General features: G+C 38.1%; 1 protein-coding gene across 50 annotated transcripts in view; it reads right to left on the minus strand.

The window, feature by feature from the left end:
* Positions 1-27,804, minus strand: part of FANCB (FA complementation group B) — a 742,096-nt gene that overhangs the window by 708,880 nt on the left and 5,412 nt on the right. For 28 of the 50 annotated variants that reach the window (XR_014835726.1, XR_014835725.1, XR_014835741.1 and 25 more), the window contains exons 2-9: positions 26,596-27,660; positions 23,013-23,165; positions 22,145-22,237; positions 15,685-15,813; positions 13,384-13,550; positions 12,313-12,755; positions 11,953-12,190; positions 10,907-11,225 (exon numbers count right to left, since the gene is read on the minus strand). Coding sequence is in view for 6 of the 50 variants with exons in the window: in XM_085008540.1 (XP_084864666.1) it covers positions 10,907-11,225; positions 11,953-12,190; positions 12,313-12,755; positions 13,384-13,550; positions 15,685-15,813; positions 22,145-22,237; positions 23,013-23,165; positions 26,596-27,528 (2,475 nt within the window). In the remaining 44 variants the exon portion in view is untranslated. Of the gene's footprint in view, positions 1-10,691; positions 11,226-11,952; positions 12,191-12,312; positions 12,756-13,383; positions 13,551-15,548; positions 15,814-22,144; positions 22,238-23,012; positions 23,166-26,595; positions 27,661-27,804 lie in introns of those variants that run through there. The other 22 variants (XR_014835754.1, XR_014835751.1, XR_014835756.1 and 19 more) reach the window with 7 other exon arrangements.

Below are 27,804 nucleotides of genomic sequence, written 5' to 3' on the forward strand. Positions count from 1 at the left end.
TCACAGTTAATGACAAACACTTCAGAGAATCTCAAGACTTCCTACAGATGTCTCAAAGACAAGTTATCTAAAGAATTGACACTTTCCTGGAGTCCCTGCTGTGGCACAACGGGCTAAGGATTGGGCAATATCTCTGCAGTGGCTGGGGTCACTCCTGAGGCAGGGGTTTGATCCCCAGCCCAGCACAGTGGGTTAAAAGATCCAGTGTTGCCAAAGATATGGCACAGGTCACAGCTGCAGTTTGGATTTGATCCCCGGCCCAGGAACTTCCATATGCCAAAGGTGCAGCCAAAAAAAACTAATAGATTTTAAAAAATAAATGAAGAACTGACACTTTCATTTAAGAAACCCTTAAATACAAGTGAGCAATGGTAAATGGTAATTGTGGAGAATGATGGTTCTAACCAAGACAACTGAGAGGAAATAGGGAAGAGACACTCAGGTATTTAGATGTATTTGGAGACAGAAGTAAAGAGTTAAAACTCTGCTCTCAATAGATCCTCTCAATAGATGCAGAAAAAAAGCTTTTGACAAAATTCGACACCCGCTTCTGATAAAAACTCTCCAGAAAGTTGCCACAAAGGGAACCTACCTCAACATAATAAAGGCCGTCTATGAAAACCCACAGCTAACACCATTCTCAACGGTGAAAAGCTAAAAGCATTCCTGCTAAGATCAGGAACAAAACAAGGATGACCACTCTCACCACCTTTATCCAATAGAGTAATCTGGAAATCCTAGCTGTGGCAAGCAGAGAAGAAAAATAAAAGGAACCCAAATTGGAAAAGTCAAACTGTCACTGTCTGCAGATGACATAATGCTATACATAGAAAATCCTAAAGCTGCTACCAGAAAATTACTAGAGTTCATCAATGAATTTGATAAAGCTGTAGGATAGAAATTGGATACACAGAAATTGCTTGCATTCCTATTCACTAACAATGAAAGATTAGAAAGAGAAATTAAGGAAAGAATCCCATTTACCATCACATCAAAGATAATAAAATACCTAAGAATAAACCCACCTAGGGAAGCAAAAGACTTACACTCTGAAAACTGTAAGACACTGGTGAAGAAATCCAGGATGACACAGATGAAAAGATATACCATGCTCTTGGAAAAGGAAGACAATATTATCAAAATGACTCTACTACACAAGGCAATCTACAGATTCAGAGCAATCCCTATCAAATCACCAATGGCATTTGGCACATAATTAGAACAAAAATTTTACAATTTGTAGGGAAACACAAAAGACACCAAATAGCCGAAATGATCTGGAAAAAGAAAAATAGAGCTGTAGGAAAATCAGGGCTCCCGACTTCAGACTATACTACAAATCTACAGTCATCATAACAGTATGGTACTGGCACAAAAATAGAAATACAGATCAGTGGAACAGGATAGAAAGTCCAGAAATAGACCTAAGCACCTATGGTCAATTAATCTATGACAAAGGAGGCAAGAATATTGAAAGGAGAAAACAGTCTCTTCAATAGGTGGTACTTGGAAAACAGCTACATGTAAAAGAATGATATTCGAACACTAACACCACACACAAAAATAAACTCAAAATGGATTAAAGCCCTAAACATACGGCTGCATACTATAAAATTCTTAGAGGAAAACATAGGCAGAACACACTGACATAAATCACAGCAGTATCTTTTTTGATCCATCTCCTAGAGTAATGAAAAGAACAAAGAAAAATAAGTAAATAGGACCTAACTAAACTTAAAAGCTTTTGCACAGCTAAAGAAAACATAAACAAAACGAAAAGATAGCCCACAAAATGGGACAAAATCTTTTTGCCAATGAAGCGATGGCCAAGGGATTAATCTTCAAAATACTCAAACATCTCATACAGCTTTATACCAGAAAAATAAACAACCCAGTTAAAAACTCGTCAGAAGATTTGTTTTTTTTTTTTCTTTTTGCAATTTCTTGGGCCGCTTCCGTGGCACATGGAAGTTCCCAGGCTAGGGGTCGAATTGGAGCTGTAGCCGTCGGCCTACACCAGAGCCACAGCAACGCAGGATCCGAGCTGCATCTGCAACCACACCACAGCTCACAGCAATGCTGGATCCTTAACCCACTGAGCAAGGCCAGGGATCAAACCTGTAACTTCATGGTTCCTAGTTGGATTCATTAACCACTGAGCCACAACGGGAACTCCAAAAAACTTGTCAGAAGATTTAAACAGACATTCCTCTAAAGGCAGACAGATGGCCAAAAAGCATATGAAGATGCTCAACATCACTAATTTTTGGAGAAATGCGAATCAAAACTATAATGAAGTATCACTTCACACCAGTAAGAATGGCCATCATCAAAAAGTCTACAAACAATAAACGCTGGAGAGGGCCTGGAGAAAAGGGAACCCTCCTATACTGCTGGTGAGAATGCAGACTGGTACAACCCCTATGGAAAACTATATGGAGGTTCCTTAAAAACTAAATATAGAACTACCGTATGACCCAGCAGTCCCACTTCTGGGCAAATATCCAGAGAAAACCATAATTTAAAAAATATACATGCACCCCAAAGTTCATTGCAGCACTATTTACAACAGCCAAGAAAGAGAAGCAACCAAAATGTCCACTGACAGAGGAATAGATAACAACGACATGGTACATATATAAAATGGAATATTACTCAGACGTAAAAAGAATGAAATAATGCCATCTGTAGCAACATGGGTAGACTTAGAAATTATCCTACTAAGTAAAGTAAGTCAGAGAGAGAAAGATAAATTTCATAGAAGATCACTAATATTTGGAATTTAGTAAAAATGATACAAAAGAACTTATTCAAAAGATGGAAACAAACTCAAAGATTTCAAAACCAAACTTTGGTTACCAAAGGGGAAACACTGGGGTGAAGGATAAATTAGGAGGTTGGAATTAACATATACACATTATGACATATAAAATAGATAAGTAACAAGGTCCTACTATGTGGCACAGGGAAATCTATTCATTACTGTAACCCATATGGGAAAAGGATCTGAAAAGGAATGAATACATATCTATGTATAACATTCACTTTGCTGTACACCTGAAACTAACACAACATTGTAAGTCAACTATACTCCTACATGAATGTGTGTGTGTGTGTGTGTATATATATATAAACAGCTCATACAATTCAGTATCAGAAAAATGGGCAGAATACCTGAATAGACATTTTTCCCAAGAGGGCATGCAGATGCCCAACAGGCACATGAAAAGATGCTCAACATTACTAATCATCAGGTAAAAGCAAATCAAAACCACAATGAGATAACACCTCATGCCTGTCAGAATGTCTATTATCAAAAAGAACAAGTAACAAATATTGGCAATGATGTGGAAAAAAGGGAAGCCTAGTACACTGTTGGTAGGAATGTAAATTGGTGTAGCCACTGTGGAGAAGAGTATGGAGGTTTCCCGCAACACTGAAAAATGAACTACCATATGACCCAGCAATTTCACTCCTGGGTGTATATCTGAAAAAAAAACAAAAAACAACAAAAAAAACACTAATTCAAAAATAAATATGCAACATTATTCACAGAAGCATTATTTACAATTGACAAAATATGGACACAACCTAATTGTCCATCAACAAATGGATTGCAGTTCCTGTCGTGGCTCAGTGATTAACGAGTCAGACTGGGAACCATGAGGTTGCGGGTTCGATCCCTGGCCTTGCTCAGTGGGTTAAGGATCCGGTGTTGCCGTGAGCTGCGGTGTAGGTTGCAGACGTGACTCAGATCCCGAGTTGCTGTGGCTCTGGCGTAGGGCAGTGGCTACAGCTCCGATTCAACCCCTAGCCTGGGAACCTCCATATGCCACGGGAGTGGCCCAAGAAATGGCAAAAAGACAAAATAAAATAAAATAAAGACAAATGAATGGATAAGGATGTGGCATATACACACACACATATACATGTATATGTGTGTACATATGTACACACACACATATATATATACACACACACACAGACACACATATACATACAATGGAATATTACTCAGCCATATAAAGGAATAAATAATGCCATCTGCAGCAACATGAACGAACTTGTAGGCTTATGCTAAGTGAAGTCAAAAAAAGACAAACACTGCATGATATCACTTATGTGTGGAATCTAAAAAAGACAACAAACTACTAAATATAACAAAAAAGAAACAGAATCTCAGATGTAGAAAGTAAACCAGCGGTTACCAGTAGAGGGGGCGGCAGGGAAAAGCTAAGGGTAGGGCATTAAGAGGCACAATTATGTATAAAACAAGCTACAAGGACATATTGTACAATACATAGAATATAGCCAATACTTTATACAGTAACTATAAATGGAAATAACCTTTAAAAATAGTGAATCACTATGTCATATTCCTGTAACTTCTAATACTGTACATCTGCTATACTTCAATAAAAATTATTTAAAAAAAATGGCCCATATTTCACCTGATATCTAAAACTATTAATAAATTCATACTTTTATTGACCTATATATTTTTTGTAAATTTTTTAAACAATAAGTGCATTTTATTAATATAAAACTGTCAAAAGACACAGCACTGTTTTACTACAAACGGACTTTTGCTCCTTCACCATGAATAGCAAAGGTCCTGGGGCTACACTGGATTTGAATCTGGGTTGTTCCTTACTAGCTCTATGACCTTGGATATATTATTTAGCCTGTGTGAGTTTCAGTTTCTTGATTTGTAAACAAGAGATATTAACAGTGCATATCTTAGAGCAGCATTGTCTAGTAGAACTTTCTGAGACTATGGAAATGTTCTACTCTGTACTGTCCAAACGGTAGCCATTAGCCACCTGGGACTACTAAGCACTTGGAATGTGCCTAGTGCAACTAGCAAACTGAATTTTTAATTTAACTTTAATTAATTTAAATATAAACAGTCACACATGACTAGTGTCAATGTCCTGGAAAGCATAGTTTTAGAGGATTTTAAGAATCCTGTGGGCTAAGCATTCAAATTAATGTCTGGCACACAATAATCAATAAATATAAGCTACTGCTTTCTCCCAGCATGTCACATTATTAAGAACTGGTATGCAAGTGTGGACTACAGTTTTCTTCAACTCTTTTCCTGAATTTTGTGTAATTATTTTTCTACTATTTATAGTTCCAGGCTAATTCTTTCCCCTTCTAGGTAGCATCAGCTTTAGGAAACACCAGACCGGTCTGTACACCAAGCCCCACCTCCCCTCCTTGGGCCCAACACATGTACCACATGTTCACTTTCTTTGAAGATTTTGCAGAAAGTCAAAAGCACATTTGGTCCTGGCTCCCCTCAGATGGTACCTGCTGCCCCTACTCCCAATATTTTTTACTACATTTACCAGAATCTTTCAAGTGTTAGAGCATATTCATTTCCTGTTTGGATAACATATAAGAGGATTCTATTATCACATCTGACACCACCAAAACAATTATTCTACACCTTAAAACACCTCAGCAGGCTTACGAAAACTACACTAAATATTTCCATCTCCTTGTTTTTTTATGAGATTAGACTGAACTTTAGGAAGATTCTTTTGCTTCCCAGTATATATATTAAAAGGCAATCACTCACGTTCTAGCACGTATTTGTTGCCTTTAAAAAGGCTGTAAGCTCTAAATCAATAAAGGTGTGCATCTCTTCTGACAGAGCAAAACTATTCTATTTCCAAAACAGTCCCACAGCATCACATTCATTTTTCCTAGCACAAAGACTCCTAGAATAATCAAAATTGGTCAAGATTCCTTTCTCTTCCCATTGGAGAAGCTATAGCTGAGTATATGAGAACAACTGTCAGGATTGAAGTGCAAGTCTGAATTCTCCTGCTATCTAAGAAGCACAATACAGACAGTCCTGACATTTATAATTTCATGTTCTAAAACAGGAAATATGGAGAAATAGGTTAAATAATCTGACACATACCTCTAACCCAAGAAGGAAGGCATAATTAAACAAGTGGCCTAGTGTAACAACAGAGGAAAGCTAAGGAATAGAGAAAAGATGAAGAATTTTTTTTAAAAAAAATACAGCTTATCTCAGATATAAACTACTATCAGGTATGAGTTTATTTGAAGTATAAACTTAAAAAAGCAACAACAAAAAAACCCCAAATGAAACAGGAAAGCAGCCTATTGAGCCACTGCTCAGAAATGAACAGAGTGGGAGACGCAGACAAGGAGGGGCAGCTCCTCCCTACACTTTTTTTGGTCTCTCAGTTGTTGTTTATTGGCCCCAGCTTGATGTGGGATCTGTTTCCAGACCAGGGATTGAACCCACACAGTGGTGAATGTGCTCAGCACTAAGCACTAGGCCAGTAGGGAATTAACTGCCTTTCCTACACTTTTAGCAGGTGCGAGCACTCTGTTTCTGGAGTAAAAGGTTCCTGTCCTGGGACCGCACATGTGCAGACAGGCAGCTTCGTTCTGTGGGATTCTTTATCCCCTTTCTAGCAGTGAGAAATGATTTCAGCAGCAAATAATAGAAACCTTGATTCCGGTCATAATTTTTTTTTTTTTTTCCCGAATAGGCGGTCCCAGGAAAGGGTGAGATTTAGGTTTGATTCAGGGACACGACAAAATAATTCTGCAGTCTACAGTGTCAATCTAAAGCCTAATTTCCTGTGATTATAACTCTCAGCTTTTCAAGTTAGGGCCACCTAATTCCAGCAGAACAGGAAGAGCCTTTTCCTAAGCAGACTGAAGGGAAGAACCAAGCCCTGGCCCTCCATCCAATGAAGCCCAATTTAGGTTTTGTGCCCAGCTCAGACCAGAAAGAGCTGCCAGGGAAATGTCTTACACTAACTGGCTAAATGTAGTCAGGACCAACCTCTAGAACTCAGGGTGGAGTCCGCTTGTCCAATCACATGAATGGCGGGTAGGAAGTTTTTTATGCAAAATGACAGCTCTGGTATGAGAAAAAGAGGAAGTCGATGTCGAACAGGTAATGCATACAGTGCATCACACTTGTCTCCCACTCTGATAGATGTGGTACCTAGAGACAAACGCTTTGGCTGGTTATTAAGAGTATGCTTTACTGGCCCAGAACACTACTTACACCTTTGGGTAAGTGACCGATGCCACAGGGAAAGGATCATCCAAGGTGAAGTTAAAGTTCCTAAAGAATTTTCCAAGCTGAACTCAGAACTATTCTATTGACCTGCAGTTATACACACAGGCACGTTTGTCCAGTAGAGCTGCTCATAAGGGGAGCACAGGCAAAATCTACACGGTGAGGGCACAGTAGGTGTCTGGTTTTCTGTCCTTATGAACATTCGCTACCTGAATAGTGGCTGCTTCCCTCCTGAATAAAAAGGCAAGGCAGGATTACTGAAATCAGATCCTGGAAAGCGCCACGCCAACAGAGCAATGAAGATACTCAATACCGTAGGATTTCACAGCATAGGGCTATGGTGTTGGGGCAGTAAGCAACTCAAGAAACCTCTCCAGGAAACCCAGAAAGCAAAAACGGAACAAATAACTGAGGGACTCAACTAAATGTATTGGTTATGGTTCAGCATTCTTTCCACTGCACCATACTGACTTTAGCAGTAAAAGCCCAAAGTTCTCCAGATGGGATTATCCAAGAAAGGGCTCTTACTCTCAGATTCTTAGGATAGAAAGTAATGTTTTCATAATTTAAAAACAAGAGAAAGGATACCTCTCAATATCTGGTAGTAGCTAAGTTTAGGGAGAAAAAAAAAGAAATGAAACAAAGTTTTGATTTTATTGGGAAGAGCCAACAAGAAAATAAGTTAATTAGATCTTTTCCTTTCTGAGACTGGGAAAAACCTGACTGGTCATTCCACGTGGTGTTATCAGGACAATAAAAGATTCACTTTTATAAGATTAGAATTCTTAAAGGGTCTGCTGATTTTGAAAAAATGTGTAACAGGAACACAGGATGAGGCTGCTTGCATGCAACCCCTTAACTGGGTTTAATCTTTTTTTTTTTCATACTGGGAACAACACTAATGAGCTGCCAAGAAGGATTAAACCATATATACATATAGATCAGGATATTAATATGTTTGTGCATGCATGTGTGTGTGTGTGTGTGTGGTTTCAAGCTTACTGTTTGGTATATAGTTGATTGTCACTAAATCTTACATCTCCTCTCCCTTCCCTCAACCTGTCACCAAACTGAGTAATACCCTACCAAAGCTGGCAGGCACACATTCCTTAGTTAAGGGATCAGGAGGCCAACACAAAACCTTGTGTCTGGAGACTGGAGGATTCTGTTCCAAAACAAAACTTATTTCCACTTAAGCAGCATGGATTTGAGATGGCAGGTTTTTTGGGTTTTGTTTTTAAGTGAAGTATAGTTAATTTACAGTGTTGTGTTAGCTTCTGGTATACAGCACATTACAGGATATTACAAGATATTGAATATAGTTCCTTGTGCTACAGTAGAACCTTGTTGTTTATTTAATATGTAGTAGTTTGTATCTGCTAATCCCAAACTCCTAAGTGATCCTTCCCCTCGCTTTCTTTTTGGTCACCATAAGTTTGTTTTCAAAGTCTCTGAGTCTGTTTCTGTTTTGTAAATAAGTTCATTTGCATCATATTTTAGATTCTACATACAAGTGATGTCATATGGTACTTGTCTTTGTCTAACTTACTTCACTTAGTATAATAATCTCTAAGTCCATCCATGTTGCTACAAATGGTATTATTCTTTTTTATGGCTGAGTAATATTCCATTGTGTACGTACCACATCTTCTTTATCCATTCATCTGTAGGTAGACACTGGGGTTGTTTCCATGTCTTGGCTGTTGTAAATAGTGCTGCTGTTAACATATGGGTGAATGTATCTTTTCGAATTAGAGTTTTATCTGGATAGATGCTCAAGAGTTGGATTGCTGGATCACAGGGCAACTGCATTTTTAGTTTTTGCAGGAACCTCCATACTGTTTTTACACAGTGGCTGCACCAATTTATACTCCCCAAAACAGTGTAGAAGGTTCCCTTTTGGGAGGACAAAATCTTGAGGGGAGCCTCAGATTCTTGATGAAGTGGTCAAAGGGGTATGACTACAGAGACAAACACAACTGAATAATAACAGCAAAGCATGGCTTTTCTAGTCTGTAGTAAGTATAAAAATTATACTGGAGTACAAAGTTCACTTGTGAAGAGGTTATCTGGTACATATAGATTAATACCTTTTGGTTGCTTTTATAAATAAAAATAAGCAATATGCTATTTTCTTTCCTTTTTTTTTTTTTTTTCAAACTATCCCAACCTTCCTACAGATAAAACTAAACTTTGGTTTAGTTTTCTGACAGCCTCCATTTTACAATTTAGTTATTCTATTTTCTACCTAGTTTCTCTTTCAGAACATGTCACGGGCCAGTTTCACTGTATCAACTGATACACAATGCTTCAAGATTTCCACAATTAATTCCCAAATTATCTCATTTCCATTTCCAGAAAGCCTGAAATATTCCATTGACATTTCATAGAAATGGAGATATAGAGTTCTACCTCAATTTGTAATGGATCTCTAAAAAAAGAGATAGCCCATTATACAGACAGTCATAAAAACCAAGACAAGACAATAACCACAAAACGAAATAACCACAACAACCACAAGGCGAAAACCCACCTGCATCACCAGATCGTTAGGGACAAGGGCTTCTGAGGTGTGAGGGAAATTAGCATTTCATTACAGCAAGCATGAAAGGCCACTTTCTATAATCATCTTGATTTCCTTCACAGAGACAGAAACCTCTATCTCACTTAAGGACTTTATAGCAAAAAGGATTAGAAACATTCTTTTTGGCCCATACTCTTTTGTGTCTTTGCCTTTCTCCTGACATTCTCTTATTACTCCAGAATTCTTATTGTTGTGAAAAGAAAGTTGAATTTTTATGCCTTTGAAATGCCTCATTGGAACCCTTAAAAATCACTTAACTGAAGTGAATTTTCACTTATTTTTTAAATTTCTCAGTCCCCAAGGCGTGCTATATTCTTTATCTTAGAATTTTGTATTTTACCTTTGCCTAGAATTGGAATTACAGATGGCTTTAAAGGCATTTTCAATTTTTTAAAAATAGTGACCTGTGAGGTATGCTTAGCCTTTTGAAAGAGAGATGCTTTTCAAAGAAAAGCCCTAAAATTTTTCACATGCCTACAGACTGACACAATTTCAGAGACGTTTTCTAATAAAATTTAACTTAATAAAGGTTTCCAATGTGTCTATTTTAATGGTCTCACCTAGACACTCTTCCATTTAAATTTCCACAGGGGCTCGACGTTTACAGGAACTTTGACAATCATGTTTATCTGTTTGAAACTGATGTCTATATGCTAGGTTTTTACTAAGCAGAGTATGACTAAGGACTATGTAAGTTTTTTAAAGATTTAGAATAAAATAATCGCTTGGGTCCTCACCAAGTGGTAACTCTAAGGCAGGATTTCTCCACCTCAGCACTACTCACATTAGGGCTGGGACAGTCTTTGTTGTGGAGCTGTTCTGTGCTGAGGAGGAAGTTTAACAGCAGCTCAACCCGCTAGATTCAAACAGCACCCCTCTCCCCCTGCCCCTCACGCTCCTGCCACTGCTTCTGACAACCAAAAACCATCCCCAGACATAGTCAAACACCCCAGGGGCAAAATGAGCCCAGTTGAGAAATGCTGCTCTAAAGCAAGCTCTTCTGTGCATCTTCAAAACCAAGGATCCTACAATAAACCTCAATCTTTATTTTTGCAGAGCAGGCCTATCAAGGAAAATGAAAACGAGTAGAACCAAAACATTCTGGAAGGGAAAAATTATTCTAAAATATAACCAAATTGAGACGGTAATTATAAATCAGTCAGTTTCTGGGCAGCAAGGTCTGATTTCAGCTGAACCTCAGCTAATTTCAAAGTCATTTCTCTGTAAAGGGCACCACTCACATTTAGGTTCGTCCCCAATGTTTGCTGCTTTTCTCTCTGAAGTTCTTCTCTGTAGAGATGGATGCGTTCCTCTCTGTCTGATGAAGCAGCCACATTACTACTCTTTTCTTCGCTTGCTTCAGAGCTCTGTACCAAGTTGCTCTCAACCTTAGCTGAGGCAGAAGAAAGAGAACCAAGGGTAACCAATTCCTTCTCCAAAGCTAACGTCAAATGATCAATTAGGATATCTTCGCTTCCTAATTTTAGATTTTTGAAGAAACTGTTTACAGGGAGAACTCTGCTGAGATTATGAAGGCACTGGAACAAAACTGTCTGATTCCTGGAATTAAGAAAATTAAAAACAGTATTACAAAACTCAGGACAGCTCAAAACGGTCAAGTACAACATACTGTAGTAATCAATTAATATTCATTTATAAACCCTCTAGTGATGAATAGAAGCACCAATGCATGCATGTGGTCATGGATATAATTCAGACTGTAGCAACCAAATACATTTGGCCCTGCGGTTCATCGGACGCATGGATGCGTAACTCATGGATGTGGAGGATGGACTGTAACAGTACAGTCTGTTTTATATAAGGGCCTTGATCATCTGTGGACTCTGGTGTCCACCAGGGTCCTGAATCAACCCCCCGTGGTAACAGACAAAATAACTATACATCCAAGTCATTGAACAAGGTTTGCTTCCTGATTACATTTTCTCTAATAAGATCAAAATTCTGCTTTTAAAATTTCATTGTGGGGAAGCAGTAAAGGGAAATCTTAAAATAATTATTAGGCCCTAAGCAAACCCTACCAAAAGCCAATAACAAAAATTAAAATAGCTTTATTTTCTAAATGAGATCAGCCCTTTATTCACAATATACCAGGTAATCACCTGGACATGTCCCACAATGGCATGGAACACTAACGTGGTGATCCCAGTAGGCACATGTCCACATACACACACACACACACACACACACACACATGAACACGCGCACATGCATGCGTGCGCACGCACACACAAACTTCCTGGACCAATTCCAACGTGATGTGCATTACCTGAAGTAGACTATTAAAATCCCTTCAAATGGTGTTCTTTCTTTCCAGCTGAAGAATGTTCCATAGAAATTTCCTGGCCTTTTGCAAAAGCAAACTTCTGGAAATTCCTTGATTACTTCACATTCCATGTGCTCTAGGAGCCATGACTTCACTGAAGTCAGAGCATAGCTGCGTGATGTAATCTGAAAACAAGCTCTGTGCAACACAGCAAGAAGTGCAAAGAGATCTTCCATGTGTTCTACGGCAAAAACATGTCACAAATCACTGTGATTAAACTCTGTCCATTATCACATAAAGAACGTGCTTAAAATTTTCTGATTCCATTAGGTATATGATTTAAAAGTTACCCATAAAAATTACCTAAAGGTTTCTTCTTTGGAAATGTCAGCAGGTATTTCCCACTTGAAAGATCTTCTAGACTTAAAAAAATTCTGCCACAGTGAACATAATGAACTTTGGAATAGTTCGCATTCTCTCTCTCTCTAATTTGTAGCAGCACTATGCAACAAAAATTACTGAATGCTAAAAGCGGCGAAAGAGATGTCACAGCAGTAATCATCTGTACGCAGTCTTTCTCAGAGGGCTGCTCACAAACAAGGCTTTCCTTCTTCTCTTCCTCTTGCTCACTATCAACACTCAACTTGATTCTTTTTACCTCTGATCGTACTTCATACGGCACTAGGCATGGTGGTGGGGAAGAATTCCTATTCAACTGGAGCACCCTATTTTGACACTTAATACCTGGAAAGCTGGAGTTACAGGCTCGATGCATTGACAGTGATAAAGTCACGTGACTCAGGGACCTGTAAAAAACACAGGCCTCAGTTTAGTCTAAAAGTTCATTCTCAACAGTCAAACAGATAATTAAAAGTCATGCAAACAACAACTTTTTATTCTCTCCTTTCCTAAGAAACAATTTCAAATGTAAAATGCATCAGAAAATTAAGTATAAAAGCCAAACACCTTTTTAAAGATCATGTAATGGCACTTCGCTTGAGACAGGAAAACAGAACCAATGTAAACATGCTGGACTTTAGGAAAGTAAAATTTTTAAGGGAAAGGGAAGGTGGGATAATGCCTGTATTTTATTTCGAGGTAGATTTTCCTCCCTTCTTCAACAAGAAAAAAACCACTCGTTTGTTAAACAGAGTTGAGTTTGGTAATATTTACAATGAAATACCTCTAAAGTAAAAACCGCATTTTATACTCTTCTAAATAACTTGAATAAAATCTGCATCTTAATACAGAATATTGCTTACCCATCAGCAAAATAATGTCTTTGATGTGAGAGTATTAAAAAATAATTTCACTTGTTTCTATTTGTATATGGCTACTAGAAGATTTAGGATGACTCATGTGGCATGCATTCTATTTGTGGAGGACAGTGCTGTTTTAGAGCATCGGGATGTTATCATGTTAGAATTTACTTACACCTTCAAAGAAGATGTGGTTTTCACGCCAACAACCAAGCTATCTTCTATTACACGATACCATATCTTCTCTACTAACTGTTTTGAATCTTGAAAATTTTCTGACAACTTTTCATCAGAGGTACAGACAGGATTTTCTTCTTTGCCACAAAGAGTAACAAGATAGTCCTTATAGAAAAATAGGTTTAAATAACTGATTACAAAAAAAACTACCAAATGTAGCAAAACTAAAAAAAAAAAAAAAAAAGGTAAATAGGCTTTTGGCTAGGCCTTATTCCTTATATATTTTAGAATAAGTTATCATAATGACATATTATACATTAGATATAATTCACTAAAATAAAATTTATAAAACATATAATTTACTATCTACTCAGATCAAGAAGCATGGCCAGAATATAAACAAGGCTCTGGGTACTCTACACAGAGCCAGCAGAGAGGCAAACCTGGAGTCCATTTTGAAAAATAATCTGGGAGTTTCCACTGTGGCTCAATGGGTTAAGAACCTAACTAGTATCCATGAGGATGCAGGTTGGATCCCTGGTCTCATTCAATGGGTTAAGGATCTGATGTTGTCACAAGCTATGGTATAGGTTGCAGATGTGGCTTGGATCTAGCATTGCTGTGGCTGTGGCGTAAGCCGGCAGCTGCAGGTCTGATTCGACCCCTAGCCTGGGAACTTCCATATGCCATAGGTATGACAAAAGAAAGAAAGAGAGAGAGAGAGACAGAGACAGAAAGAAATAGAGACAGAGAGACAGAGACAAAGAAAGAGACAGAAAGAAAGACAGAAAGAAAGAAAGACAGACAGACAGAAAGAAAGAAAGACAGACAGACCTGTTAATACCTGCCCAAGGCATGCTGAAAACAATCCAATCTTTGTCTTAACAGAGACTGACACCAAATCTGTAACTGTAAACTTTTGTTATGAATAACACTGATTAAACTATATTTGGACAGGTGATAGATTACTACTAAAATTTTCTTCTTGAAGTTCAGGCCATACTCACCCATTTCCACACACATATGGATTTATAATTCAAACACAAATAGGAGAAGTAATGATAATAATAATATACAACACTTACTGAATGCTTACAGTATGTCAGGCACTGTTCTATATGTATTCATGTATCAATTTGTTGACCTACCACAACAACTCTTGTTCCCAAGGGTGGTGGTATTATTATTATCTATGTTTCCAGATAAAGAAAACCTGAGGCACAAGGAGGTTCAGTACCTTTCCTCAGGGCACACAGTTAACAAGAGACAGAGCTGATACTGCTAAGACTGAAATACAGATACAGGACAAAGACCATGACAAGAATGGCAAATCTTAAAGGAAGTCAGAGCGAGGCACTAAAGTGACTCCAGGGAATAAAATACAACATCAAGTTTCTCTAGATCCAGCTTTCACTGATTTATCTGTAATTCTGCTATGCTGTCTTTCTCTGTATGGAACGAATGTGCATAAACACTATTTTTTTTATGAAGTCAAAGCAGTTTTTGTTAACTTTCTACACTACTATACTGGTATAAGTAACTACAAGGTATCTAAAGAGATTCTTAAGATGTCAACCACAAAGAAAACATGAGTAAATTTATAAAAAGCAGATATAAAGCCTAAAAAAAGGAACTGAGCGACAGTATAACCCTAGAAATGAACCATGCAACAGACCAAAAGAACAATGATTGTATTATTGATGAAATTATGTCACTGTTATAATAATACTCTGTAAACTCTGTTGAAGAAGTCAGAAAACAAAGGCACTTGCCCCTTGAGCTGGTTTGAACTGCGCAGGTCCACCTATACGAGGAGTGTTTCCAACAGTAAACACGACAGTACAAACACATCTGCAGTTGGTGGAATCTGTGCATGGGGAACTGGGGATTCAGACAGCCAAGTGTGACATTATTCATGGACTTTCATCTACAGTGGGCGTCAGCGCCCCAACCTCCCTGTTATTCAAGGGTTAACTAATTCATTTAGGAGTCATTTCTATTCAAACAAAAAAGGTTAATAGTTAAGTCTTTTTCAAACAAAAGGACTTGTTCCCCAAGGTTCCTGATGACTATTTTAATATCCCACAGAAGAATAGTAATTTGCAAACTGGTAAAAATATTGGCTTTTTTAACCAAATAGTTTTCAATGACATAAAAGCCTACCATTATATCCTGCCACTTTGTTTCTTGATTCACTGAGCAGCACTTTCTAATATATTCCAATATTCCAATTTAAATAATTCTTCGATAGCTTATAGATCTTCATAAAATGATAAAATGGTCACATGATTAACTTTACCTCCTTTGCACTTGGTGTACTATCATCTTTCCCTTGAAAAAGGTTTGTAAAAGCTTTGTAAGATTTTGATAGAATTTTTTCCTTAAGCAAGAGATTTTGCTGTAATTCCTGAATAGAAACGAAACCAACCTGTAAAGTACAAAGAAAAATCATTGTCAGAGACATAATTTCAAATGAAACCCGATGTGGTATTAATTCAGTATTTCCCCACATTTGCTTATTAATTCATTTCCTACAGAAAAGCAAAGAATACTTCTCAGAGCAAAACCATTCTATCTATAAATTTCAAATCTCTAATTAGAAAGGAAAATAACACAGCAAATAATTGCATTAGTTTATGCATTGAGAGAATGCAAATGTATTTACATGTTTCACTATTAAGTAATAAGTCCAATCAATACGAATAAAAATCAAGGCCTAACAACGCTCCTCCCCCAACAAGAAAATTGTTTTTCTTGATGAAATAATTTGTTTCAGGAGTTCATTTGTGGCACAGTGGGTTAAAGATCTGGTGTTATCACTCCAGAGACTCAGGTTGCTACTGTGACGTGGGTTCAACCCCTGGCCCAGGAAATTTCACATGCTTCAGGCAAAGCCCCCCCCCCAAAAAAAGGGGGGGGACTAAAAAAAAAAAAGAAATAATTTGTTTCAAAAAATGTCATTATGAAGAGACATGCTCACTTTTGATTTGATTCAGCTTGAAATTCTGTTCATATAACCTTTATAGCAAAATCTTGAAGACAATACATAAAGGATCCCAAACTGTTACAAGTTTATTTTTGTACTATTAAATCCACTACTGGGGTCGACTCTTAACTACCAGAAGAAAAAAACTGGCTCTGAACCTGGCAGAAGGTAAACCATCCCTTTTATTATAGTGGATAAATAGATTTCAGTAGTAAGGAAGAAACATTCCTGAAGTGTATTTTGCCACTGAAGTGTTAGGCACTGCTTCATTTCAGATGGATATCTGAGACTGTTGTAGGTACTAATCTAGCTTTGAATACGCTTTTCTAGATTTAAAACAAGATGCAACCTGCATTTGCCTTTTATTTACTTATTTATTTACTTATTGTTGGCCACAGTATGTGGAAGTTCCTGGGCCAGGGACTGAAACCACACCACAGCAGTGACATCGCTGAGTTCCTAACCCTCTAGGCCACCAGGGAACTCTTCGCCTTTCTTTTAAATTACATTTGAAGGCAGATAAATTCTGCCTCCTTTTATCAATGAATACAAGTTGGAGAGTGAAGACTGAATTGTATCTTACCTCACTGCACAAAATACATAAAGTGTCTAGCTACTATTTGACCTAGTTCTGTGGGCTCCGTATCACTCGCACTTCATCACTCCCGGGCTGAGGAATTCATGACCAAGGGGAAGGGAGATGAACCAGCCCAAGGTGGAGAGCCACGTCTGAAGCTGCTGGAGGGGCAGGGAGTGGAAGAAAGGGCCACGGGGGCACACTGACAGTGAGGGCGCCCTCAGAAACTAGCAGTGTGCCCTCTCCCCTACTCTCTTCAACATGACCCCCACTGCGGGAATAAATGGTGAATCGCTGGACTACTTAAAACATTCTAGGTGGCTTCCAGTTGTGATAAAACTTTGAAAATAAGCCCATGGTAAAAACTTTAAACAACATAAAAAGATACCTCACCTTCCCTTCCCAGACCCTCAATCCCATTTGCACAGCTGACAGATTGTTTACCTTTCCAGAACTCTTCCAGGTATATGTTAGGGAATGCTTTCCTTCTCCTCCCCATAGACAAATAAAACCCACCCGGAACCAAATGCAGGAACAAAATGCGCTGTGAGGCACCGAACCTCGCTTTCTTGTTCTCATTGTGATCTCTTTCATATGTGCAGAAGAGTACACGAGACAGACAGTTCACAGACTAACAATGAAGTCCACACCCATGTAATCACACCCGGGTCAAAAAAAGCAGCTCTTTGGGGGCACCCCATGGGCCCTCCCCCAATTGCGAACCTCTCTCCACTGGGGGCAGCACTTCCCTGGCCCTTCAAGGTAACTTCCATGCTCGTCTTCATCACTTTACCATCATGATATGAACTCCTCGAGAGTATTTTTAGCTGTCTGTGTTTTGCTTGAGTCTTTTCTAAGTGGAAGCGTTCTGTACATGATGGGTTCTGGGTTCGGGTCACCCATCCGTGGCTAGTAGCTATAGCTCACACCTTTCGCTATGCTCTGGTTTCCGTCGCATCTCTACACCAGTTCCCCTTTCCATTCTCCTGCTGGTGGACACCTGGGCTATGCCCAGTTGTGGAGCATACGAACCACGCTGCTGTGAACATTCCTGTACAGATGCACAAGTTTCTCCAAGGTCCTGGTCTCTCCGTGTCCCCTCCAACGAGCAGTTGGGAAATAAACTTCACAGGGGGAAGAATAGTGAGCTGAACTCTGCTTCTAGCTCTGCAAGCCACCTACTGTTTCTGGACCTCAAGGCATTTCCTCATATGCAAAATGGGGCAAAGGGTAGATGTGTTCATCTAGAAGGCCTTCCAATGCTTAGAAATGTTTCTAGCCATGTTGAGTGCTAGGGGTAACACATGGATACTTGAAACAAGACAGACACTCAACTATATCTCATCTGTATGTCCCCGCCTCCCTTCTATTTTTCCTATCTTCCTTGTGTCTGTGTTACCTTCTGGATAATACTTCTAACAGTCTGGTAGGCTTATCTGCATCTCTTTGAGTCAACTGTTAAATTCATCTGTTGAGGAGTTCCTATTGTGGTTCATCAGAAATGAACCTGACTAGTATCCATGAGGATGCAGGCTTGACCTCTGGCCCCACCCAGTGGGTTAAGAATCTGGTGCTGCCGTGAGCTACAGTGTAGGTCACAGATGTCGCTCGGATCTGGAGTGGCTGAGGCTGTGGCATAGGCTAGCATCTGGAACTTCGATTCGAACCCTGGCCTGGCACTTTCATATACCACACCTGCGACCCATTAAAAAAAAAAAATCTCGAGTTTTTTTTTTAATTTCAACATATTTTTACTTTATAGAAACGGCATTTTGTTATTTTCTGTAAATAATTATTCGTGATGTTTTATTTTTTTATGTGCTTAGTTATTCTGTGGGCGGCTCATTCTCTTTAAAAAATTACTTGTGAGATTGAGAAGATGCCTAGGATAAATGTGTGTTCTGAGAAAGGATTTGATGTTGTTTCTGTCAGGTGCCTAGGGCGCTTTCTTTGTTGGTTAATACAACTGCATCCAGGGCAACAGGAGTATCAGTGTTTTGCTTGTATCTCTGTGTTCTAGCCTTTAGAGTTCGGCCTGCTGATTTATTTTTATATTTTCAGCTTTCTGAAGCTTTTAAGAAAATTTTAAAAACATGTTTCAATCATCACTATAATTTTTGTTTTTTGTTTTTTGTCTTTTTTTGCCTTTTCTAGGGCTGCTCCTGAGGCATATGTAGGTTCCCAGGCTAGGGGTCTAATCGGAGCTGTAGCCACCAGCCTACGCCAGAGCCACAGCAACTCGGGATCCAAGCCACATCTGCGACTCACACCATAGCTCATGGCAATGCCAGATCCTTAACCCACTGAGCAAGGCCAGGGATCGAACCAGCAACCTCATGATTCCTAGTCAGATTTGTTAACCACTGCACCAGGACAGGAACTCCTATCACTTTACTTTTATCAGGGGAGTTGATCCAAATAAACTAAGTGACATATTACCAGAAGTGGAATTTCTACAAGTCATGCTTTCATAAATTAAACTATTTTGATATCATTTTAAAAATCAGTATAGGAGTTCCTGTTGTGTCTCAGTAGTAATGAACCCAACTAGTATCCACGAGGGTGCAGGTTCAATCCCTGAACTCACTTAGTGGGTTAAGGATCTGGCATTGCCATAGCTGCAGTGTAGGTCACAGAGCGGCTCGGATCCCATGCTACTATGGCTGTGGTGTAGGCCAGCAGCTGCAGTTCTGATCCCACCACTAGCCTGGAAACTTCCATATGCTGCAGGTGTGGCCCTAAAAAAGCAAAAAAAAAAAAAAATCAGTATAAAGAGTTACCTTACTTTTTCATAGATGCCTAGTATTCCACAGTTCAATTGTACCATAATTTATTTACCATACGCCTAATGATGGGTATTTAGATTGTAACTGAATTTTGTTTATAAATACTACTTAAATGTTCCTGTAAAATCAGCTTTGCCTGGAGTTCTCTCATGGAGCAGTGAGAGAAGGATCTGGCGGTGTCACTGCATTAGCTTGGGTCACTGCTGTGGCACGGGTTTGATCCCTGGCCCAGGCACATCCGTATGCCACAGGGGCAGCCAAAAAAAATTAAAAATCAGCTTTGCTTATATGCATAGGTATAGCCTTAGAACAGATTTCTAGAAGTGAAACTGCAATAGTAAAAAGACATGTATGATTCACATTTTAAGCTATAACAAATTTCCTTTTGAGGAGGTTGGGTCACTCAATAATACTGTATACTCAATAATACTGTATACTCAATAATACTGTATATAATACTGTATACTCAATAATACTGTTTTAGAATGCATACTGTTTTTTTTGGCTTTTTCGGGCTGCACTTGTGGCATATGGAGGTTCCCAGGCTAGGGGTCCAATCAGAGCTGCAGCTGCCAGCCTATACCACAGTCACAAGCAATGCCAGATCCAAGCCACGTCTGCAACCTACATCACAGCTCACAGCAAGGCTAGATCCTTAACCTACTGAGCAAGGCCAAGGATTGAACCCTCATCCTCAGAGATAACAGTCTGGTTCTTAACCCACTGAGCCACAATGGGAACTCCTAGAATGCATATTTATATGAAGAAAAATTAATCCTTTGTTACATGTTACATGAGTAACATGGGAGAATGTCATTTTTTTTAGAAGATTCCTGTTAAAATGCATAGAAGTGAATTATTATAATATTTGTAACTTTCAAATGGTTTTGCAAAAATACAAGTACATGCACACACACATGCTCCAACAGATGCAACAAACAGTTTTTTTTAAAGAAACAATAATTGAGTCTACATGGGACTAGAGATAATCACTGTACTATTCTCTGAATTTTCTGTATATTTGGAAATTTTTATGAATGAACGAAGAACAGCAGGTTACATAAGAGCATGTACTTTATAATCACACATTTTCATGTAAATTTGCACATATTCATTAAAAATATCTACAAGAATATGCAAATCAGGGAGTTCCCATCGTGGTGCAATAGAAACAAATCCGACTAGGAACCATGAGGTTGCAGGTTCAATCCCTGGCTTTGATCAGTGAGTTAAGGATCTAGCATTGTTGTGAGCTATTGTGTAGGTCACAGACACGGCTAGGATCCTGCATTGCTGTGGTTCTGGCATAGGCTGGCAGCTGTAGCTCCGATTGAACCTGTAGCCTGGGAACCTCCATATGCTGAGGGTACGGCCCCAAAAAGACAAAAGACAAACAAACAAACAAAAAGAACAAAAAATATGCAAATCAAAGTATTACAATTGGTTATATTGCAGTAATGGAATAATAGGTAATTGTTAAGTCTCTTTTTAATATTTATTGGCACTGTCTTAGTATTTTACAGGGAATATGCATTACCTTTGCACATTCGGGAAAAAAACAGAAACCGTTTGAGAGAGCTTTGTATGGAAAACTTGAAGGTAAACTGTTCATATTTAGAACATGTCATGATTCATCACATTTGCTGTTCTATAAAGAGTAATGGTATACCAATCCTAAAAGCTAGAAAGAATGTTTTCAAAAGTCAGCTTCTTATATTTTATCTTATTAAATTGACATAATCTTATTACAAAAAGAAAAATGATACATTTATAAGTAATGTCATAATCGTTCTTACAAAGGTACCAAAGAGGTAAATAGATCATTTGAAATACAGGTTCTCCCACTATCTTAAAGTAGAGTACTTCTATGAAGCCTTTTTGTAAGCCATTATGAAACGATGTAAAGTGAAGAAGCAATTACCTTAGGACTCATCTTGGAAAGAGATGTACAAAATAAACCAAGATAAAGTGCAGGTGCTCACAGACACAGGTCAAAGCTCCAGCGGCTTAATGCTGAGAAGCTGAGTGCAACTGCTGGGAAGCAGCTTGGCTGGGACCCTCTGGCGGGGTGGGATGCCCAAGGCCTCTGTAATGGCTCTTTGTAAAACAAATGCTGAGCGCTACTTTCCCTTTTCACCCTTTCTCACAGAAGTGAAACTCCTCTTCAGATTTCTTTTGGTTAGCAAAAACAGGTGCTAATGTATGTCTTTTGTAAAAGCAAAGAGGTGTAAAGCAACTTGGCATAAAGCAAAGTGACCTAAAGCAATGGAAAAGCAGGGATACCTGTACCATTTTTTTCCACCAATCTAAGTTGCTTATAGTTTAAGGACCTCTCTTTCAATGTTCTTTCCTTCATTTAGAACAGCACTAGTCCAAAAAAGCAAAGCAAAAAGCAAACATAGACACTAACTTTCAATCTTCTTTCCAGAGGTGGAATCATTAAAGAGCAATTATCTTGTTCGTTGTCAAATAAGTCATCTTGACTGCAATCCACTGGTTGGCTCTAATGAACAAAACAATATGCTAAAAATTAAATTTTGGAATAAATTGAAAATCCTTAAGATTAGCAAAATACTATTAAAGTTTATCCAAAAGGCAGTGTGCCACGATACATGCTATTATATAAAAGATACATATTTTCCCTATCATCTTCTCAAAACTAGGGGAAAAACTATCACACCACTATTTCCACCTACCTAACATTTGTATACTGCTTCAAAAGTATCAGTTTACTAGGTTTTTATAAAGTCCCTTAACAAGAGAAAGGAAACATTATCCTCATTTTCCTAACTAAAAAACTGAGGCTCAGAAATATTTTATATAGATCTGAAACTTCCAAGGTATTATTTCCCTCGTGCTCAAAATCTTAAGATATTATGAACTGTTATTTCTTTTAATAGTTTTTCATTTCATTCCTAAATCTAGTATAATCATGTTTACTGACATAAAAATGTGCTTTTCAGAAGCAATCATAAAGTTAATTTACAGTATTACTGTCACCTGCGTGAATACCAGATATATTCCAAATTTATATCAAAAGCAGTCAATTTGTAAGGAGAGTCAGTGTATTACTTGTTGAAAGGAGAGTCAGTGTATTATTTAAGATTCAATGTATGTATTTTTAAAGTTCTAAAAGCCTACTTTAAGTATAAAATAAAAACATTTAAAGGAGGGGCCAAAAGTATAAAATCAAAAATATTTAAAGAGTAAGTCAAAAGCTTTAAAGTGCTCAAATTTTCTAAAATGTTCTTAATGTATAAAAAGTAAACAGAACTTACTGAATAGTTTATGTTGTCAAGGTTTGTTATTTTAAATGAACTCAGGCAATCTGAACTCAAGGAGTCTTTAAAAAGTAGCAGTACTTGTTCAGTTCCAGTTCCAAGAAAGTCATCTACCAGTATTGAGCTCATTTTCTCCCATTTATCGACAACCTGAAAGAGAGTGGTAAAGAAGGAATAGAGGAAGAAAAATATCAGATGTGAAATAAGCTAAATCCTTTCGTCACACATAGTTCTAATCTGTCATCTTCAATTGTGTAAACAAGTAATTAAAATGGTAGTGTAAACACTAAAAACTAACTTAAGACAAAGATATTGGGTTTTTTTCTCTCCTCTTCTTGGTCACCATGCTGTACAGTAGAAAACTGACAGAACCCTATAAACCAGCCATAATGAAAAAAAATAAAAATCATTACATAAAGTTATTGGGGGATCAGAAAATGTAAGGATTCATAAATTTATAAATAGCAAGGTACTTAAATTTAGCATTTTATCAACATTTCTCCAGGGGCTGTCATGTTCCTGATCTCTGTATTAAAATAGTTATAAAATATAACACTTATCACTGAAACTCTAGTGAAGATTCTTTCTCTAACACAGGTAATTTAAGGATGACCCTCACTCCCACAAGACTTAGTATATATGGATTTATGATCAAAGCAATTACGCGAGGAATTCAGTTGCATTAGTAACTAGAAGGTACCAGAAAATACTTTCAGAGCTCTCAAAGCAGAATAACCTTTAATAGCTTAAACTCTGGTAGGAGAGAACATAGCCATTATCAGGGGCACAGAAGAGGAGGAATTCTAATACTGGGGATACCTAGAATCATGCTAGCCTTATAGAATGATTTGCTAAGTTTATACCAGAATATGAGACCCAAGTTTAAAATAGAAGACAACTTCTTAAACCTCCATCAAGTTGAAACCTTCCAGACTGGTCCCCTGGAAAACTAACACCATGAGGATCAGATAGCCCTTCTTCAGGCAGAAAAGCTGAAACTCCCACCCAGAGCCCCAAGAGCACAGCTAATACATCATCTTCTAGGTGACAGAGGGTGGCTTACATTAACCCACAAACACATGTAAGAATCTTCAATCTATATAATCAAACATCAATCTTTCCTCTATAAGGCTAATTCCAAAGCTGTGACTTTTTTTTTTGCTTATGCAGGGGGAATGTTTATTTGTAAACCCCTATCTTCCCTTCCTCCTGCTGCCCCCTTATAAGTGTCACGGAGTATAATGGGCCATGCCAAGAGACACCGAAAGAAGAATGTGGAAGTTCCTGTTGTGGCTCAGTGGTAATGAACCCAATTGGTATCCGTGAGGATGCGGGTTTGATCCCTGGCCTCGCTCAGTGGGTTAAAGATCTGGCATTGCTGTGGCTGTGGTGCAGGCCAGCAGCTGCAGCTGCAGCTGCGATTTGACCCCTAGCCTGGGAATTTCCATATGCTGCACCTGCGGCCCTAAAAAAGTAAAAAAAAAAAAAAAAAAAAAAAATGCATCTGGCACACACACATCACTGACCTATGCACGCATGCATGCATGCACACGCACACACACACACACACACTTGCAATCTCTAGCTCTAGGATGGTGTTGTCCAAAAGAAATACAGGTGAGCCACAAGTGCAAAGCACATATATAATTTTAAATTTTCCGACAGTCAATAAAAGAAAATTCTCTAGTAGCAGTAAAAAGGAAAAGGTGGGAAACTCATTATTGAATCTATCTAAAACATTATCATTTCAATTCAAAAGAACCAATACAAATTATTGAGATATTTCATTTCCATTTTTGGGGTCAGAGTAATGGGAAGAACATACTTAACCTGGGTTTCAGTCCCAACTGAGCACCATACTAGTGTTACCTTAAGGAATGTATTTACTTGGTGTCAACGCATTTTCCACCTGCATGGAATTGGGATCATCCTGCCTCTAACAGGGAAGAATTAAATAAAATGATATTGCAAAGTGACTTGCACAGTGGTTGGCGGTCAGGAGAAGCGCAGCAAGTGGTAGCTGTTTCTCTGTTGGACGAGCACCGATTAGACCCCTAGCCTGGGAACCTCCCATATGCCGCGGGAGCGGCCCAAGAAATGGGAAAAAAGACCAAAAAAAAAATTGCTTTCAAAATAAAATAGAATAGTGTTCAAATTCCTTTTCCTTTGAGAATTTAAGTCCTCTGTGTGTTACACAAGTTGATTGAGGTCACATAATCCCTATTAACACAAAGGTAATTTACAAGGCAAAGCCTGAGAAAAACACAATTTCAACCTGATATTTACACACACACACACACACACATAAACAAAGAATGCCTTTCGAACTTTCTAAAACATTTACCAATATTCCATATCAAGGTGATAATATAGTGACAGAAATTTTAATTGAGCCTCTAATTAAATGGACAGGGCACACACATCAAGGCAGTATCTGCTTTTTTCCCAAAGGAGCAAAAGAACTTTAAAAGTTGAATAATGTAATAAAACACTACGTTTGGAAGATCTTGAATTATAAACATTTTATATCACGTAACTGAACGTGCTGATAAACATCTTAAGCCAGGAGGATGCAGTGTTAACAAAGCATCAAGGCCAAAGCAATATTATTGGAGATACCCACTTACAATTCTCTGATATCCTTCTCATTTTCTGCATCTTTTCATCTGTTACTGAATGTTCAATACCAGTTAAGTATTTTAAAGTAATTTCTAAACCTGACATTAAAAGATAGGACTATATGTAGATAAAATGTGAATGCTTGCTCAAGGACAACTCTGAGTTTCAAAATGCAACATAATGAAATGCCCCAAGCAACAGGTTTTAGAAAAATTAACACACTGCTTTTCTCTGGAAAACAATTATCTGTCTTTAAAGGGACAATGACAGATTTCAAGGAATTCCTCTAGATTTCATTTTAAGCTTTAAAAAAATTACCAACTTTTAAGAAGTTGAACAACTGATCTGAGTTTTCTAGAAAGGCTTATAATCTTATTCTAAGGAAAAATACACATCCAACAATTATCAAATTAATGAAAATTAGAACTACGGTAAAAGACAAATAGATAATTAGTTATATATTTATGTATTTCCAAAAAACTCAACGGTTTTATGACTTAAAATGGCAAAGCAAAACCTCAGGTAATCTTTTTTTTTTTTTTTTTTTGTCTTTTGTCTTTTCAGGGCTGCACCCACGGCATATGGACATTCCCAGGCTAGGAGTCCAATTGGAGATGTAGCTGCCCGCCTACACCACAGCCACAGCAACGCGGGATCCAAGCCACGTCTGCAACCTCAACACAGCTCACGACAGTGCCAGATCCTTAACCCACTGAGCAAGGCCAGGGATTGAACCTGCGACCTCAAGGTTCCTAGTCGGATTTTTCTGCTGTGCCACGATGGGAACTCCCAGTGTTCAGATAATTTTTTAAAAAAGAATGATGTTAACATATGTGATTTTCTTTAAAATGCAGCAGTAAAACTTGACTTGGATAATAAGACTCCATGGTGAATTCCATGAAGCACAAGGCTGCGTAGCAGGTCTAAGACTACACCAAGTGAATGATTTTAAGTACCATACCTGAAAGGTCTTTGCCCTAACAGCACAAGCATCATTGGACCTAAAGGATACGATGAAATGGAGGTTTCCTCCACCTGAATCCATAAGATGAACTGCACAAGGATCTTCAAATGGAAGCTGGCACACACTTTTAGGAGTCCCATTTTGGAATGAAATCAGCTGATTCTTTTGAGTAAGGGCAATCAGAGACAGTCTCAATTGGTTGTCGACAATCTCAGTTGCGCAGACATGCACACAAGTTACCACGCTGCTGTACACGGGAGGGATAAGGTACGTGTCACTTAGGACTTCTTCCCTTTCGAGGGAGTATACACAAAATGGGGTATTCCAAGTTGCGTAATCTGATTTCGAAGGCTTCGGGGTGCATCCTTCCTCAGATAAATAATATCTCTTTAGTCCTAATAAAACTATACCTAGATTTTCAATCTCCCCTACCCAGTCAATAGAGGAAAAGTTAAAGGACACAGTAACAACTCTGCCAGTTTGGGAAGAGATATAGAAGAATGTCTGGACATGTCTCCATAAAACTAAAGGGCCATTAAGGACCCTTATGCTGTCTTTCAATTCATAGCCTAGTCTAAAACTCAAACGCTTTTCAAATTTATTGGTACTGTGAAGAAATAGTAGAAAGTATCTGAAAATGTTATTCTCTTTATTGCACTGTATCATAACGTAAGGCAGATTAATTCCAGTTCTGAAATCTGAAACAGAGTTGCAACACATAATTTTTAAATGAGAGTATTCTTCTTTTATGCTAAAGGATCCAGTGGACTTCTGAACAAATACTCCTGTTCCTCTGTCAAATGTCATTCTTCTGACATGTATCATGGTTATTTCTGCAGGCCCTTTATCTACAAAATTCCCTTTGGACAAACAAAAAACAAGGACTTCCCCATTATAACATAAGAGCCTTTCTTGTTCATTAGATGACATTGCTTATTTGCTAGTCAATCCACAATATCAAGTCCGATTTGTGTTGGTGCAATTTCCGAATGCAAACCGATTCCAGTTGAAGCTTTTAAACCTAAAAATGAAATGAGAGCAACTGCCATTGAGTAGGCCGAGCTGAAAAAAAAAAAAAAAAAAAAAAAAAACAGTTTTGTTAGAGAACTATCACACAGGTCACAATAAATTTTAGTAACATTTCTAAGCTTTTTATGCTATCTTAACAATGTCACATTTATCAAAAAACTGTATTCCAAATACTAT

The sequence above is a fragment of the Sus scrofa genome, chromosome X, assembly GCF_054392235.1.
Source record: "Sus scrofa isolate SSC_HxYL_T2T_F1_AM1 chromosome X, Sscrofa_HxYL_maternal_Yorkshire_Landrace_v2.0, whole genome shotgun sequence".
NCBI lineage: Eukaryota > Metazoa > Chordata > Mammalia > Artiodactyla > Suidae > Sus > Sus scrofa.